General features: G+C 44.1%; 1 protein-coding gene across 1 annotated transcript in view; it reads right to left on the bottom strand.

The window, feature by feature from the left end:
- Window positions 1-17,716, bottom strand: part of LOC121278030 (dedicator of cytokinesis protein 2-like) — a 1,199,266-nt gene that overhangs the window by 729,342 nt on the left and 452,208 nt on the right. Inside the window, exon 27 of the mRNA XM_041188048.1 lies at window positions 17,167-17,262. Coding sequence (XP_041043982.1) covers window positions 17,167-17,262 — 96 coding nt within the window. The remainder of the gene's footprint in view (window positions 1-17,166; window positions 17,263-17,716) is intronic.

Below are 17,716 nucleotides of genomic sequence, written 5' to 3'. Positions count from 1 at the left end.
ACTCCAGACCCACAGCAATGTGGATGACTCTTAACTGCCCTCGGACATGGCCGAGCAAGCCACTCAGCTCAAGAGTAATTAGAGATGGGCAACAAATGTTGGCTTTGCCAGCAATACCCACAAATAAATAAGGGAGCACTGTAGGTGTATCTACACTGCATGGACTGCAGTGGTTCAAGAAGGTGGCTCAGCACAATCTTCTCAGAGGCAATTAGGGATAGGTAACAAATGCTGCCCTAGTCAGCGATCTTGTGAAAGAATATATGTTAAAAAAAGTTATTCCTTCACTACACTCTTGTGTTTTAATACAGGAGTGTAGGTATGTAGAAATTGTTGCAAAAATCCTCAATTTCATCTTGCCATCACTGGCGGCCCTGCTGCCCATAGACCCTCAGCCCTGGAATTCCCTCCCTAAACCTGTCCATCTGTCCACCCCTCCCTTCCTTTAAGACGCCCCTTAAAACCTATCTTTTTTGACCAAGCATTCGGTCACCTGCCTTAATATTTTTCATGTATCCCGTCGTTAAGTTTTGTCTGATAACCACTTCTGTGAAACACCTTGAGACTTATTCGACATTAAGGGTGTTATGTAGATGCAAGTTGATATGGTTGTTGGATGAAAGGATGGGACACAGTGGGACAAGCAGTCAAAGGAAAAATGACTCTATAAACTGCAGCGCTGGGGAAACGCTTTGATTGTGCTACAGTATTGAATGCTACGACCAGCTGTCTGTTGCTCCCTGTGTTATAGATTTTCATAAGCTGTAGAGTCACTTATCATTACAGGGAGTCTGTTTACATCCAATTGAACAGAAAATACTGGCTGTCGCATATTGTTTGACTTTTAATCTATTTCACTCTCAGAAGTTAGAAGAACTTTCAGCAGAGGAATCCTTCCAAGAATAATCATAGAACAGGGGGTGGGGATGGGGGAATTCTTTCTATTGTGTTAACTTGCTTTTTTATCTTTTTTTTTAAATTTTGCCCAATTCAGACTCTGCGTTAGCGATTTTCACAGTCTGTGATGGCAAAAAGAGTTAATGCCAGAGGAATGGAACACTTATAGATTAATACCTGACAAAATAGAAAAAAGAAAAGCTTGCATTTGTAAAGCACCTTTCGCAACCTCAAAATGTCCCAAAGTGGTTGAAGGTCCTCTCCTCTTTCTCTACAGCTGATTGTTTTTTTCCCTCAAGTATTTACCCAATTCCCTTTTCAAAGTGACAGCTGAATCTGTTTCCACCACTCTTTCAGATCATAACGACTAACTACATGAAAACAGTTTTCCTCATCCCTCCATTTTAGTCACAAATACCAGGCATACACCACCTCCAACACAGATAGCCCAACCACCTCCCTTTTATGTTCAACTGCATCACCTTTGCCAAATCCTCCACCATTGACCAGAAACTTAACTGGATGAGCCACATAAGTACTGGAGCTACAACAGCAAGTCAGATGTTGGATAATCTGCAGAAAGCAACTCACCTCCTGACTCCCAAAATGTTTCCAGCACCTCTATTAAATCCCCAGTTAAGCTCCTCTGCTCTAAGGAGAGAAACCTTCCCTGCTTTAAGGAGAGGTTCTCTAATCCACCATAAATGAAGTCCTTTTTCCTTACAATCATTCTAGTAAATGTTCTCCCTTAAGGCCTTGACATCCTTCCTAAACTGTGGTACCTAGAATTGGGCACAATATGCTAGCTGAGGCCGGTAATGATTTATAAAGGTTTAACATAACTTCTTTGCTTAGTAATCTCTGCTTCTGTTTACATAGCCCCATATCACGAGGTCTTTTAAAGCTTTATCAACCCACCTCTACCACCTTCAAAGGTGGCATGAGAATCCCAAGGTCCCTCTATTCTTGCGCCCTCTTTGAAAATGTACCTTCTCAAATATTCAACTACAAGCATTGTGAAATGTTCTTGGCAGACTACTTCTGCACCAATGCTCAGTTTTGCTTTCTAACTTGATGAAATAAGACCAATCAATATTAACATCTTGCATTTCAGATGTGTTTTAGCATTCTCTTTGAGTGCAGGGCGATTTACAGAAGGATTAGTAAACAGTAGAAGGAGGCTTGTTCTCGGAATAAGAAATATTTTGGGGAAAAGAAATCAATAGGCTATTACTCTTGGAATCTAACCTGCTGTCTGAAGGCTTTCAAACACTGAGAGAGATTTAAAGTAAGCTGCTGGAATTATTCCTCAAGAGAAAAGCATTTAACAGAGAAATAAGTTTGAGTGATCTAGTCAGTGAGGTTTGATGGACCCGACATACCATTTTAATAGTTGACAAGCTGCAAGGTGATTTGTTAACATTTGTTATCAGCATGCACATTACTCTCAACCAACACCATGAAATAAAACAAACTAGGTCACGATCATGTTGCTGTTAATGGGATCTTGCTGTGTGCAGCTTGTCTGTTGCCTCTCCTGCATTGCAACAACACATCTTTGCCTGTAAAGCGCTTTAGGGTGCCATGACATCATTAAAGGTACTATAGAAAAATGAGTCTTTTTTTCCTTCATATAGCTGCTGGCCTAGGAGGTGCATATAATTGTAGGAGATGGTGGCACAGTGGCAATGTTACTAGGCTTGTGTCTAGAGGCTAATTCTCTGGGGACACAGGTTCAAATCTTGACCCCACCTGCTGGTGGAACTTTAAATTCAATTAATAAAACCTGGAATTAAAAAGCTAGTTCCAGCAATAGAGAGTTATTGTAAAAGCCCCTCTAGTTCTCTAATGCCCTTTAGGAAAGAAGATATGACTTCAGACCCACAGAAATGTAACTGCCCACTGAAAAAGCCCTGAAATTCAAGGGCAACAGATGCTGGCCATGCCTGAGATGCCCACATCCCATGGAAGTATAATTCCAAAAAAGTCCACCAGGATTTCACAGTGTATTCATTATCAAATGCCACTGTTGCTCCAGCATGGTATCACTGTAATGGCACTTGAATTTAAGTGCTGACCCCACCAATTGGTGAATTTAAATTCAATTAATAAAACTTGGAATTGAAAAGCTAGTTTCAGCAGTCATCAGCTGTTGTAAAGAAACGAATAGCAAAAGGATGCGAAACGTTGATACCGAAGGAACACTGCACTGTCAGAGATGCTGCCTTTCAGGTGTGACGTTAAACAAAGGCCACGCCTGCATTCTCGGGTGGGCTATTTTGAAGCAGAGCAGATGAGTTCTCCCCTCTCCGTCCTGGCCAATATTTATCCCTCAACCAACATCTCTAAAATCGATCATTTGGTGACCATCCCGCTGCTGTTGTGGGAGCTTGCTGTGTGCAAATTGTCTGTCATGTTTCTCACATCACAACAGTCATTAAACTTGAAAAGTACTTCACTGACTTTGGAACATCCTGAGGTTGTGAAACTCGCCCAAATCAATCTAACTACTTTTTAAAAAAATTTCCTGTAAAGTACTTATGCTGCATTGTAAAAGACTTTTTAAAAATGACGTGTATTCCACCTTACTGTGCTCAGTGACTGGCTGAGACACGCTGACTAGGACTGGCCCAGATTTGATTCCCAACCTGTGCTGAGTTAGTTGTCCAGAGCAACAGCGTGGGCAGAGTTGGTTAGCTGAGAATTGATCTTGGCCTAAGAAGGGGGAGGGAAAACTCCCGGTCACTCTCCAGTGATCACTGGAGACATCAGGTCCGAGTCGAGTGAAGAGAAGAATTCACATGTCAACTTTTTTTTTTCTTTATTCTTTGATGGGATGTGGGCTTTGCTAACAAGGCCAGCATTTGTTGCCCATCCCTAGATGCCTTTGAGGGCAATTAGAGTCACGTATATTGTTGTGGGTTTGGAGTCACATGTAGACCAGGCCAGGTAAGGACAGCAGATTTCCTTCCCTAAACAATATACTCTTTTTAACTCAAACTAATTAACTGAAAGGGGGCAAATTAACAAATTAACAAAAAGGTCAAACAAACTAATAAACATGGATAGCCCTTAAAGGGGCACCGTAACCAAGGAACAAAAACACAAAGGAAACTTACAAAAATAAAATTAAAATGTGTTTTTCGGGGTCAATAACGTACCCCCACTCCCCGCGGTACCCACTGATCATGGAAGGCCAGTGAATCAGATTTTTTTTTTAAATAACAATCAATGATAGTTTAGTGGTCACCATTACTCACTAACTTTCAACTCCAGGGTTATTAATTGAATTCAAATTCCAACCAGCTGCCATGGTGGGATTTGAACCCATGCCGGCAGGAGTTCAGCTGCGTTGTAAAAGAAATTTTTTTAAATGGTGATGTGTATTTCCTGTACTCAGTGACTGACTGAGACATATCAACGGCCTGGGCCACAGCATTACCAGCCATGACATGAGCACTATGCCACCAACTCTCCAGAAAGAACTTATAATTAGCACGGTCAAGGTTCATGCTTGAGCAAAGATACCAGAGGGCAGCTGCCCATAAAGCCAGTCTCCAGGGAAGTCGACATGGAAAACAAAATGTCACTTCTTTTCTGTACTAAACTCTGAACCTCGGTGGAATCAAGGCGTGCTCTGCCAAACACAAAATAACAGCCTTTAACTCCGCTTTTCAATAGAGACGTTTTGTTAAGCTGTAACAAAGTACGTACTCTGAAAGCTTTTTCTTCCTTTCTCTCTTGAAACAAAATGCTGAGTCATCCATTCAGGCACGGCAGGGTCCTTCCTCCGCCATCCCCCGTGCGCAGTTCTCGACTCTAATTATTGCTCTCATCGTGTCAGTGTTTCAATGCTGTTATCAGTGGGGTACCTCCTCTGAACAATGAGTGAATCGCAGCATGCAGAGAGAGGTCACGAGGGGTGACAGTGGAGTTCATGTTCATTCAGCACCTCAATTAAATCGTAGAGCGGCTGCAGCTCAGGAGGAGGAGGCCATTCGATCCAACTTGCCCGTGCTGGCTCTCCAGAGCAACTGAGCTAGTCCCCACTCCCCCGCCCTTTCCCTGTCACCCTGCAAAACCTTCTCATCAGGTGCTCAAGTAAATACTTTCTCAAATCTGCATCCTAGACCCTAACCACTCGCTGCATAAAAAATCCTTTCCTCATGTCTCCTTTGGTTCTTTTGCCATTCACCTTATCTTGGTGTCCTCTGGTTCTCGACCCTTCCAGCAACAGGAACAGTTTTTTCTCTATCGACCTTGTCTATTCCCCTCATGAATTTGAACACATCGACTAAATCTCTTCTCAACCTTCTCTTCCCTAAGGTAAACAACTCCAGCGTCACCAGTCTATCCAAGCAACTGAAGTCGCACATCCCTGAAACCATCCTCTTAAATCTTTTCTGCACCTTTTCTAATACCTTCTGAAGGTGTAGTGTCCAGGCTTGAACAAAATTCTTCGGTTGGACCAAACGAACATTTTATATAGGTTTATCATAACCTCCTTGCTTTTGACTCTATGGGCTGGATTTTACAGGGCACCGTATTCCCCACCGCTCTGCCCACCAAAAATCCAACTGCCCCGCAGCCATTTTATGCTGGGAGCAGCCTTAAGGTCGAGACTTCCTCCCCGATCTGGGAGGATATCCCATCTTTAGAGAGCTGCCGGCCAGTCTGACTGACCAGCAGCTCTGTCGTCCCAGCAGCGCCAGGTTCAAGCGGTGGCCACTGCTGGCATTGCAGGCAGACAACCCCCACTGAGGAAGAAGGTTGTGGAGCTTGGACTTCAAGGTTAGTCCAGGGTTTTGGATTAGGTTGCCTGGCAGACCCCAGTGAGCAGGCTGAAGGGGATGGAGGCACCGGGTTCAAAAGGTCGGGGGGAGGGTTAAAAAGAGTGTATGATCTTGGGGGAGGGGGGGGGGGGTGCCTCTGATGGGCCCTGAGGAGCCCCCCAATGGAGGTCTCCCCTCCACACCACCACTTCTCACCTGCCACCAGCCCGTGCAGTAAAAGCTGCAAGTTTTATGTCTTGGGTAAATGAGATTGTTGGCCAGCCGAACACTAACTGTACACCTTCCTATGTTCTGTTCAGTTGCTGCTTGCTAATCAATAGCGGGGAGAGACTGATGTAAGAATAAACAGTGATGGTTTATTAAGAAATAGGGCAGAGCATCGATCATACGTACTCACTCAGAAACCTCCAGAACTAGACTTACAGTTCACAGTTACCCGCGCTGTATAGTGATTCGTCAGTGCTGTCATATGATCAGTACACTTGCATTCTCTAAAAGGGACAGGCTACCTCACTTTGCCACAGCCAGGCCTTGCCTCTGCCTTCCCCAACCACATATAAAATAGTGGCAGAGGCACTTAGTTGGCCACTTAAAGGCCTCAATAGGCCCAAGGACAGGTAAGCAAACCTTCCCTGTCCACTGTAAAATGGGAGACAGGTCAGGGATGGGTAGGAAGGCAGTGGGAAGGTCACACACTTTATTTTACTAGTCCCGCTGCATTTGAATATGCTGAGCTGGGCGGCGTAAAATCTGGCCCCATTCTTCTATTTATCAAGGCCAGGGTCCCATGTGTTTTCTTAGCAACTTCCTCAACTTGCCTATCACTTTCAATAATTTGTGCACACATACCCCAGGTATGCCAGGGAAAGGTGGACAGGTTAAGCTTTTATCCACTGGAATTTAGAAGAGTAAGATGTGACTTAATAGAAACCTTTAAGATCCTGAGGGGTCCAGGCAGGGTGGGTGTGGAGAGATGTTTCCTCTTGTGAGACAATCTAGAATGAGGGGTCACTGTTTAAAAATAAGGGGTCCTTCATTTAAGACAGAGATAAAGAGAATTTTTTTTCTCTCTCAGAAGGTTGAGTGTCTCTGGAACTCTCTTCCTCAAAAGGGGGTGGAAGCAGAGTCTTTGAATATTTTTAAGGCAGAGATGGATAGATTTTTGATTAACAAGGGGGGTATCGGGGGTAGGCAGGAATGTGGGGTTGAGGTTACATTCAGATCAGCCATGATCTTATTGAATAGCAGAGCAGGCTCGAGGGGCCAAGTGGCCTATTCCTGCTCCTAATTCATATTGTTTCTATGCTCCTTCTCTTCCTGCACCTCATTTAGCATTATACCCTTTATTTTATATTGCTTCTCCTCGTTCTTCCTACAAAAATGAATCACGTATAATTAGAAACAGAAAACGCTGGAAATACTCAGCAGGTCAGGCAACATCTTGGATGGAGAAATGGAGTTAACGTTTCAGAACTGGGAAAATTTAGAGAAGTAATAGGATTTGAGCAAGGGACAAGGACAAAAGGAAGATCTAAATAGGGTGGAAGACAGGAGAGATTGAATGACAGAAGAGTTAGTCTTTTAGGGCCAAAGGGAATGGAGGTGGGGCAAGAAAAGAAACAAAGAAACGCAAGATATGCCGAGAGCAGGTGTGCTGCTGACTGAAAGCAAAAATAAGAGAAAAACCAAAACTGGCAAAGAAAAGGTAACATAATAGGGCAAACAAAACATGGTCTGAAATTGTTGAACTCAACGTTGAGTCCAGAAGCCTATAAGGTGCCTAATCAAAAGGTGTGCTGCTCCTTGAGCTTACGTTGAGCTTCACTGGAACAGCGAAGCAGGCCAAGGACAGAGATGTCAGCGTGAGGACAAGGCGGAGAATTAAAATGACAGGCCACCAGAAGCTCAGGATCATGCTTGTGGATTAAACAGAGGTTTTCTGCCAAGGGAACCCAATCAGCAATTGGTCTCCCCAATGCAGAGGAGACAACATTGTGAGCAGCGAATACAGTAGACTAATTGAAATAAGTACTCGTAAATCAGTGCTTTACCTGCAAGGAGTGTTTGGGGTCTTGGACAGAGAGGAGAGAGGAGGCAAATGGGCAAAGGTTACACCTGCATTTGCGTGGAAAGGTGTCGTGGAAAGTGGAAGTGACTGAGGTATCACGGAGGGAACATCTTTTTGGAATGCTGAAAGAGGAGGGGAGGGGAGGATGTGTTTGGTGGTGGCACCATGCTGAAGGTGGCAGGAAATGATCCATTGAATACAGAGGCTGATGAGGCCGAAAGTGAGGACAAGGGCACCCTATCCTGGTTCTGGGGGGGAAGGGGAAGGGGTGACAGAAGAAGTGCGGGAAATGCAGCGCACACAGCCATGGTCAACCATGGTGGGGGAAATCCTTGTTGAGAAATTGTTGTGTCACTTCACACTTCTCTGCATTAAGTTTCATGTGTCTGCCTACCACCAGCCCCTTGATGTCCTCTTGAAGTCTCGTTTGAGATGAATATTAGGAAGAAGAAAGCCACTGTTGTCCCACCCTCTATTTGTCTGGGATCTCTATGTTCCTCCACTTCTACCCTCTTGTGCATCACCAATTTCAACTATTCCACCATTTACGGTCTTACATCTGTTCCTAAGGCCCTAAGCTCCAGAAATCCCCCCTTGAATCTCAGTCCCCTCTTTATCTCTCTCCCCTTGTTATAGAGTTGATCTTCCAAACAACGTTTCTCAGTGGGCACATTAAACTTTATTTACAAGACAGCAGCAGCAATTACACGTGTGTATCAAACCCCATAACTAAAGAAGAACTCCCTACTAGAGGTTCCCTCTGCTGCTAAACATTGGTTTACACAAATCATGTGATCTTACAACATAGGATTATTCTTAAATCCTACATTTCTCGGAACTATAATGACTACACTCCTCCTTTAAGATGCTGTTTAAAACCTATTTCTTTGGGTCACCTGACCCAATGCCTCATTATGTGGCCTGCTGTCAAGCTTTGCTTGATAACGCTCCAGTGAAATGCCCCGAGATATTTTATTGCATTAAAGGTGTGATAAATGTATTATTCAAGCATTCTGAAGACATTAGTGCCAGGGAGGACAAATTAAGTATTTAAAGTTTTCATTCTGTATTCAGTCTACATTAGCAGGCATAGTGCTGGCATAACGGCTGTGGCAGAGATGATTTACTTCCTACGAGCTAGAAGGTTTTGGGTTTAATCCCCATTCCAAGGCACAAAGGCAAAATCCAGACTCTTGCTGCAATATGTGGGAGTGCTGAGCTGCTGGGAGTACTGTCTTTCACATGAGAGCCAAAACCAAGGCCCTGTCTACTCACATAGGTGTACATATGGAATCCCGTGGCACTATTTTGAAGGAGAGAAGGAAATTCTCCCTTAATGTCCTGGCCAATAACAAAAAGGAAACTACTGATCCAGTAATTATTACATTGCTCTTGGTGGGAGCTTGCTGCATGGCAAATAGATTGCTGCATTTCCTACATTACAACGGTGAAGACACTTCAAAAAGTACTTCATTGGCTGTAAAGAGCTTTGGGGCATCCAGAAGTTGTGAAAGATGCTATGGAAATACAAGGTTTTTGTTGTGACTTTCTCCAACACTCCACCCTCCTGGACTTTTACTGCTCGGCTCTGTAGTCATGCTAAATTGGAACCACAATTCCTTCAGTATCATGGTACTGAATAAAATGTGGTGCTCCAGATGTAGAGCACTAATCATTGGGAGTGCACAAGTGGCTATAGAGGCCAGTATGCCAAATGCACAGTCTGCAAAACTTCCTGTCCATTCAAAAACTGATGGAAAATTGAACAGGTGGTAAGTCAGAAGTGCTGAGCTCACACAGCCATATTCTCTTAAATCATACAATTTACCCCTGGGTGGGCATGAGCCATTCTGGTGAAACTTCAGCTATATCCCCACCACGCCCCCACCACCCCGCTCCCCCCACCACCCCCCCCCGCCCCCCCACCCCCCCCGGCCGCTCCCCCCATACAGCCCCTGCCTCTGACTTGCCCCTATCCTTGGCAGCCAATGACTTAAGCCATCTGGGCCCTCAGTTCTGGAATTCCCTTCCTAAAGTTCTCTGCATCTCTTTCTCTCCCTCTCTGCTCCTTAAAATGAACCTCTTTGACCAAGCTATTGGTCGCCCACAGAATCACAGAATGGTTACAGTGCAGGAGGTTATTCAGCCCATTGCGTCTGTGCCAGCTATCCAAATGAGCAATTCATCAAGTACCATTCCCCAGCCTCCTGCCCTTAACCCTGCACACAAAAAAGTTTCTCCTCATGTCACCATAACTTTTTTTGCCAATTGCCTTAAATCTGTGCCCTCTCATTCTCAATCCTTCCCCCAATGGGAACAATTTCTTCCTATCTACTCTGCCCAGGCCCCTTGTGATTTAATCAAATATCCTGTCAAGCTTCTCTTCACCAAGGAAAATAATCCCAACTACTCCAATCTATCTACATAACTGAAGCTTGTCATGCCTGAGGCCATTCTCATAAATGATTCCCATTCCCTTTTTCTCACATGTGGAGTAACTTGAGTGGATTTTCTATGTAAACAGTTCTTTATAGTTGTGGAAATGATGGCAGGGTCAACAACAATATAAATTTAATTACAAATCCATTTTAACACCCCTCTCCACCCACCCCCCTCACCTCCCCCACCCCCAACCATGATCAGCACTCATAAACTGTCTAGTCTCTAACTCCATTGATTGCGTATGTTTTTTGTACCTTTGTAAGGTACAGGTAGGGGTATCAAGGGTGTGAATAAAAAGGTGGGCAAATGGAATTGAAATGCAACTTAACTATGTTCTGACTGAATGGTGCAATAGGCTTGAGAGTCTGACTGGGCTGCTCCTGTGCCTATGTTGGAACTGGAAGCAGGTAAGATTAACTCACCTCCTACAGATCTGTATGCAAGATAAAGAGAAAAGCAAGACTATTTATTGGGAAGTTAGACAACTGAGGGAGAAAGGATATGCTGATAGGGTAAGAAGTTGGTGGTGGGGGGGGGGCAGTGGGGGAGTGATAGGGTGGGAGAAGGCATGAATGGAGAATAAAAAACTCCATGGATCAGTTGGGCCAGATGGCCTGGTTCTCTGCAGTAAAATATATGCAAGTGTGACAATGTTTGATGGCCTTCTGGCCATTTTTAATTAAGCACTGTACTGACACATCTGCAGTATTTATTATATTGACCTGAATCAGTGGGCGTTGTGCAATAAATCATTTTCTTACAGTCTGCATAATATGCAAATAAGCAGACAGTTTATGAGGAGGAACAGCTGTTTTCTCCCCTTCTGCTCCTCACAAGGCTGTTCACTGGAGATCAACGATACCAAGATGTTTCCTGAGTGACAATCGCTGTCTATAGATAAGGAACAGTACTTCAACAGAAGTCTGACCATTTAACTTTTTTTGTTGATCATTTTCCCCTCGCTGTGCTGCTCAATCTAGAGATTTTGGCTGGTCCTAGCGATCTGTGTTGCTTAGGTCTCAAATTCCCAGTGCTTTCAGTCAAATGCGCGTGACTGATGCATTTCACAAAAGATAGCAACAGATTGTCAGGAGAATGTCTCCTTGTTCTCTGTATCATAGTTTATCATTTCTGCACAAATGGAAGAAAAAATGAACATGCGTTTATGCAGCAACTTTCACAACCTCAGGACATGCCAAGTACTTCACGGCCAATGAGATTTTGTCACTGATGCAACGTCAGCTAGCAGAAAGGCAAACAGATCACCCGTTTTTATCGAAGAGCCGTGATGGGCTCAATGGCCTCATTCTGTGCTGTTCTAAGGTTGAATGATTCTTTGGTTGGTTGAGGGATAAACATGAGGGAGAACCCACCTTGCTCCACTTCACCATGGATATTTTATGCCCACTCGAGGGTGGCCTCAGTTTAATGTCCCATGCAAAAGACATCGCAGCGTTAATGCTTTACAGCAGATAGTTCAGCCTTCTAGTATTTTAACAGTGACCATTTCTCTCAGGAATTTGGTGAAAGTTAAAATCTGTCTGGTATTTAATTTTAACGAGAGGTGATTTGAGAGCAAAACTTGCATTTTTGCAATGACAGAGAGCCTCACCATTGTGCAAATGGTGGAAGAGGCTAAAATATGGAACATGGCACATACCCTTTTCATGGCCACGTTCCATATTTTATGGGATTTTTCGCAGAGGCCGCTGCCCATATAAAACAGTAGCTGCCTCCAGTCATGTTTGATTTTCTTTAGCCAGGATTAGGAAACACAATATGTGCAGATTAGGCCTGGTATGAGCCGATCTAAACTCTGTGGAGTCCTCTGGAGAGGTGGGCTACCCTTTTGGAGAGGTATGGTATCCCTTCAGAGATGATCCCGGGACACAATTGGGAGAAGTGAAGTGCCTTCTGGGAGAGGTAAGATGCCTTTTGGGATTGTTAAAAGTGGACATGAATGTGTGTAAAAAGAGCATAAATTCAAAGGAACTGACAAGGGAGCTGTCAAGAGGAACTGTCAAAACTGTCAAAAATGGCAAAAGTGGCTGAAACAACTGTCAAGCTGTCAAGGCATTTAAAACTCTCACCCTTTAAATCTTTCAAAAACAGTGTGTGGAACATTAGAAAAAAATCATTGCTCGCCATTGCACTTTGTCTGTTGATATAAGTCTGAACACTCTCATTCCTGGATTTGTGCTGTATGACTGATTTCACAACCTTCCATTATAACAATGCCGTTCCCTGCATTTCACAGTTTGACTGATGGCCCCAAGCTGTTATAGCTTCTTTGAAGTGGGACCATGAATTCTAATGCTTGTTTTTTTTATAAGGGATTAAGCACTTGAATGAATTTCTTTTTGGCCGGGGGGAGGGGAAGGATTATGTAGTTAAAAGAATGTAAATGGAGTGAATGGGTTTTATGAATGAGTTTTTTTAAAAAAAACAAAGTCTGCAAAAGACACTTAGAGCTTTATTTAATCTCAGCATGGCACCTGAGGTCTGCCTGTGACGGATACTGGGTGAGTTGGCATGGTAGATGTAAGGGAAAAGGATGGACGGTGGGTGGCACAGGTTACAACCAAATTGGCACCAAGTTGGCGTGGGGGCTCTAAAGGGCCATGGGGGTTGGGAGAGGCCCCTTGGTTGGCATGGAGGGTATGAGGGGCCATGGGGCTTGGACAGATGGGCATAGGTTCACCAAAAGGATGTGAGGGCTTATGGGATTTGGCAGGGGGCATCTGTTAGCATGGAGGGTATAAGGGGCCACGTGGGTTTCATAAGGGAGCATGAGGTGGCATGAGTTGGCATGGTTGGGCTGTGGCAATTGTGTGGGGGGTGATGGATGTAGGCTGTTTTTTTTATTTTATTTTTATTTCAAACTTCAACACTGTGCTTATTGTTGATTATTGGTTGCAGGCCGGACTTCTGCTCCATACTCAGGAGGAAGTCCTGCCCTAGAGAGCTGCCAGTCAATCAGATTGGTCAGCAGCTCTCTAAGTCCCTGCAGCGACAAGGGCTGCAATGGACAGAGGAGGAACTTTAGAAAGACGCTGGAGCCTAAATCCCGGGACTGGACAGCAAGGTCCCAGGGCGGTGAGCATAGGGAAGACCTGGGGCCGTGGAAGGCAGGGAATTGGGACGTTGAGGGGGAGGCCGGGATCAGAGGAAGGTCCAGTGGCCATCAGACTTTAATATGGGGGCGGAGGGCGGGGGGGTGGTGGTGCCTGATGTCAGAAGGGGGCTTCTAGTGAAGGTGCCCTCCCCCACCCTTCCCGCCTGGGGCCTAAGCATGTTCATTTTCTGGCATCCCCTCATACCAGGTAAATCCCCGCCACCAGCCTAAAAAATGAGGCAGGGTGGGAAACTGCCCATAAGTGGCCAAGAATTGGCCACTGAAGGGCCCCAACTGGGGCAAGGGTTGGGTGGGGGGGTGGGGGGGGGGGTGGGGTGGCCCGTCCAAGGCCTTGCCCATCCCAGTGTAAAATCGCTGTGAGGTCAGGGTGGGCAGGAACCCAGAGGGGGTCCCGTTCCTTCAATCTCACACTCCCCTTCCACCCCCACCTAAACACCTGCTGGCCGGGGAGCGTGAAATTCTGGCCTCGATGTCAGTTTTTAAGTTACATACTGATATTTAGAAAGACCACAAGAATTATTCTTCTTTCTCCACCTTGTTACAAACCAATCAAACATATGAAATTCCAGTTTTCACAACAGCAATGTTGCTGATGTTATGATTCCCAGCCAAAGTTACCCCTGTACAAGCCCGATCTATGCTTGATAGGTTCTAACTTTTATTTGTTCATTTAGATACGTGGAGAGTAGCTACTGAACAGTCACAGGAGTCAGCTAATGAACTTATGACAAGAGCATAAAACATTTATTAAACAAGACAAGATGAACTATATTACAATACTCCTTCACCCACAACTACACCTCTACAGATGTATGCAGATTTGTAAGGATATCACAAGTTACAAAAGCTATCTTATATTCTAATGTTCGCAGTAAGTACAGTCCATATAAACCAATTGGTGATCTGTGGCCAGACACACCACATCTGAAACCAAGTGACAGAGGTCACCCCAGAGAGATGCTATTGGTCTCTCCTCAACTCCCCACAGATACTTGTTACACCATGAGCCAACCAGTCTCACTGAATTCCATCTTTCAAGGGTCTCCAATCTCCACTTTCTAAGAACTCGCCTTGGAATCTTCGCCCAAACTCAACACTTTCTCTCAGACACCTCCCAAAAGGGGTCGCCTCCAAGTTTTGAACTCTTTTTCCAATGTTCCTTTTCCCTGGGTCACCACATGCATTCAAGCTGTCTTCCACCCACTCTTTCTCACTGACTCAGCCATCAACAGTACCACTGCTTCAAATAGCAAAGAGTTACAGAGCTTCAATTGTCTCTTTGGACCTTCCCCCCTCCTGCAAGCTGTTCCCACTTTAAATCTGCTTTCTGCAGACCTTGTCTCTCTAAATCTGAAGCTCTGAGCCCGTCTCTCTGCCCCTCATTCTTAACTTCACCTAACAGGACCTTTTTCAGGTTCCTTTTGTTTATTTGTTCATGGGATATGGGCATCGCTGGCTTGGCCAGCATTTATAGCCTATCCCCCAACTGCCCTTGTTCAGAGGGCATTTAAGAGTCAACCACATCGCTGTGGGTCTGGAGTCACATGTAGGCCAGACCAGGTAAGGATGGCAGATTTCCCTCCCTAATGGACATTAGTTGACCAGATGAGTTTTTATGACAATCGGCAATGGTTTCATGGTCATCATTAGACTTTTAATCCCAGATTTTTTTATTGGATTCAAATTCCACCATCTGCCATGGCAGGATTCAAACCCCAGTGCCCAGATCATTACTCTTGGGTTTCTGGATTACTGGTCCAATGACAATACCATTATGCCACCACCTCTCCTGTCCTGTCCTTCCTTTGACTAGAGGGTCTGCTTGGGACTTTCTCCTGTTCCACCCCCCTGGATTATGAGCCTTTTCTTTAGCTTGGGACTTGTTATCTGTCTCCTTTGCTCCAGTCTCTCCTGGCAGCTACTTTCAAAACCAACTGAACTCAAACAGCTTCCAAATCAAACTGCTGTTTCTAATTTTATCTGTGTGTGTCTGTAGGAGGGACCTGCCTCTCTGGACCCCTGTCACTAGGCAACAGCCAAGTTTCTCTACTCTTGTTTGTTTAACTTAGCTGCAACAGTCGTAAAACTCTCATTAGAAATACAGACATTTTTTAAAATGAAACTAAAACTTAATTTGACCTTTTCTTAAGACACATGTACAGAAATACAAATCAAACTTAAACATTAAAGCTAATACTCATTTCTAACACCCACAAGTACAAAAATAATGCACTTAAGCTATCTCTATTTCCTAACGCTGAGTCCTGAGAGAATTGAATGGATTCCCTAGTAATATGAAGCTTAGAATTTAATATTTAGGCATTTGATCAGCTTGAGTGTTCTTGTTGGATGAGTATAATTTTGTACCATGCACATTTCCTATATCATGAACTGATCAATACATACATTAAACTACGACTCAGTGGGATTGTACCCAATATCAGGGCTACTCGCACATTGCTGGTGAGAAGTGCAATTAACCGAGGAAAATAATACAATCAACAATAACAGTGAAACATTAGAGGGACAAAAATCAGTCTGTGCCATAACTTGACCACTAGAACACTGCTGAGAATCAAACAACTGCACTGGAGTTTTGGTGAAGTCTGAAGTGGTTCTATTTCTCTTTCCACTGATACTGCCAGACCTGCTGAATATTTGCAGCATTTTCTGTTTTCTTTATTGACGTGCCTCAGTTCTTGCCAACTCTGAGTCAGAACCTGCTGTGAAAACAAAGCCTTTTCCATTTTGGGCCATCTTTTCAACCTTCTCAAGGTGTTGGATTGCGGATGATTTAGGTTTTTGCCCGAAGCAGGTCCTCCACACCTCCAAGTCTGCTGGAGTCTGCTCCCGAAAGCTTCTGAAGAGGTTTGCGATGTCTTCTGGAAACTGGGTTGGACCAGCCAAGGTTTAAAATGACAGTATGCTTGAGGCATGAGATTCTCTAACAACATAAATGTACAGGTTCAACACAAGAGAACATGTACCTCTTGCATTAAGCTATTGCAAAGCACCTACCTTCATCCAGCTCCCAGTGTTTACAGTACAGAAACCTGAACAGAGTATCACCTGGATTCTGCAGTCATTTCAACAAGGAAGTTACAGGTTCAATGATAGACCATTTATAGCCACAATGCAATAAACTCCTCACATTTTCCCTGCTTGCGGTCATTACCCTGAACATTGGTCCTAGATCTATAGTCCAACTCATTCAAGGCTTCAGGGACAAAAACAAAAGATGCTGGAAAATCTCAGCAGGTCTGACAGCGTCCGTGGAGAGAAAGACAGAGTTAACGTTTCGAGTCCGTATGACTCGTCTTCAGAACAAGGCTTCAAGGACCTTCCTCAACCCAAGTCTCAGTTAGATCAGAAGCCAGCCAAGATCAATCCTAAGTTTTTTTTATCTTATACTGCGGATCCTGTTTTCAATCATCATAACGTTCACGGCATTAGATGTGATAAATCCTCACAAATGCAATGACCAGCCAAGTTTAATGAAGAATGCTAGCATCACAAAGTACTGTGAAGTTGAAAGGAAACCAAAGTGAATTATTATTCTCCTTCTTCTGTGCAGGGACAAGTGTGACTGCACCGAGGAAGTTCTGTTTCAGCACTTCCAGTGGCCATCAAAAGGCCTCACGTTTCATGTGACTGCCTCAATTTTCAAAATTAGAACTATATGGTGGAATAACTCCTTGAATTAGCAGTAATGACATCAATACAACCATTTCACCAAAACAAAATAAGCAAAACATTTTTCATGTCTGCCATTGCAGATTCTTTCTAAAACATCCAGGAAGCAGGAAGTCAATAAACCAGGAAGTACTTACGATGAGGCTGTGGTCTCTTCCAAGCATGATAACCATCTGGTTCACGGTCCTAAGCAGCTTGTCCATGATGTCCTGAATATCCTGATAAGTGTTTCCCTGAAAGATACAATATTTGATTTTGTGAAGGCCACATTTAGGGCACCAAATCTCCCGGAGTCACCAAGAAGCTCCTAGACAAGCAGCCAAGGAGAAAACTCCTAGGGGCATAAAAAAGAATAGTGAATTTGCTTTCTATTTTTTTTGAACATTTTTAAATTATTAACGATGGAGAAAAAATTGGGTCTTTAATAAACTGTCAAATATCATCTAATCTGTTGGGCATTCAATTGGTGTGGGAGGGTGGTAAACTACAAGCATAGATATAGAGCAGGTGACCACCAGTGGGATCAATAGCATGAGCGTGGCACCTGCCTCTGTCCCAACTCTAGTCCAGCCATCAAACATGAGGTAGAATGTAGTTCCATTAGGAAGCAGGGTCAACCATTCAAGTTCTAGAGCCTGCTCTGCCATTCAGTTAGATCATGGCCAAATCCATTGACCTGTCTTTTCC

This window comes from Carcharodon carcharias, chromosome 1, assembly GCF_017639515.1.
Source record: "Carcharodon carcharias isolate sCarCar2 chromosome 1, sCarCar2.pri, whole genome shotgun sequence".
NCBI lineage: Eukaryota > Metazoa > Chordata > Chondrichthyes > Lamniformes > Lamnidae > Carcharodon > Carcharodon carcharias.
The sequence above is the reverse complement of the archived record's forward strand: the minus strand, read 5'-3'. Positions and strand labels throughout refer to the sequence as shown.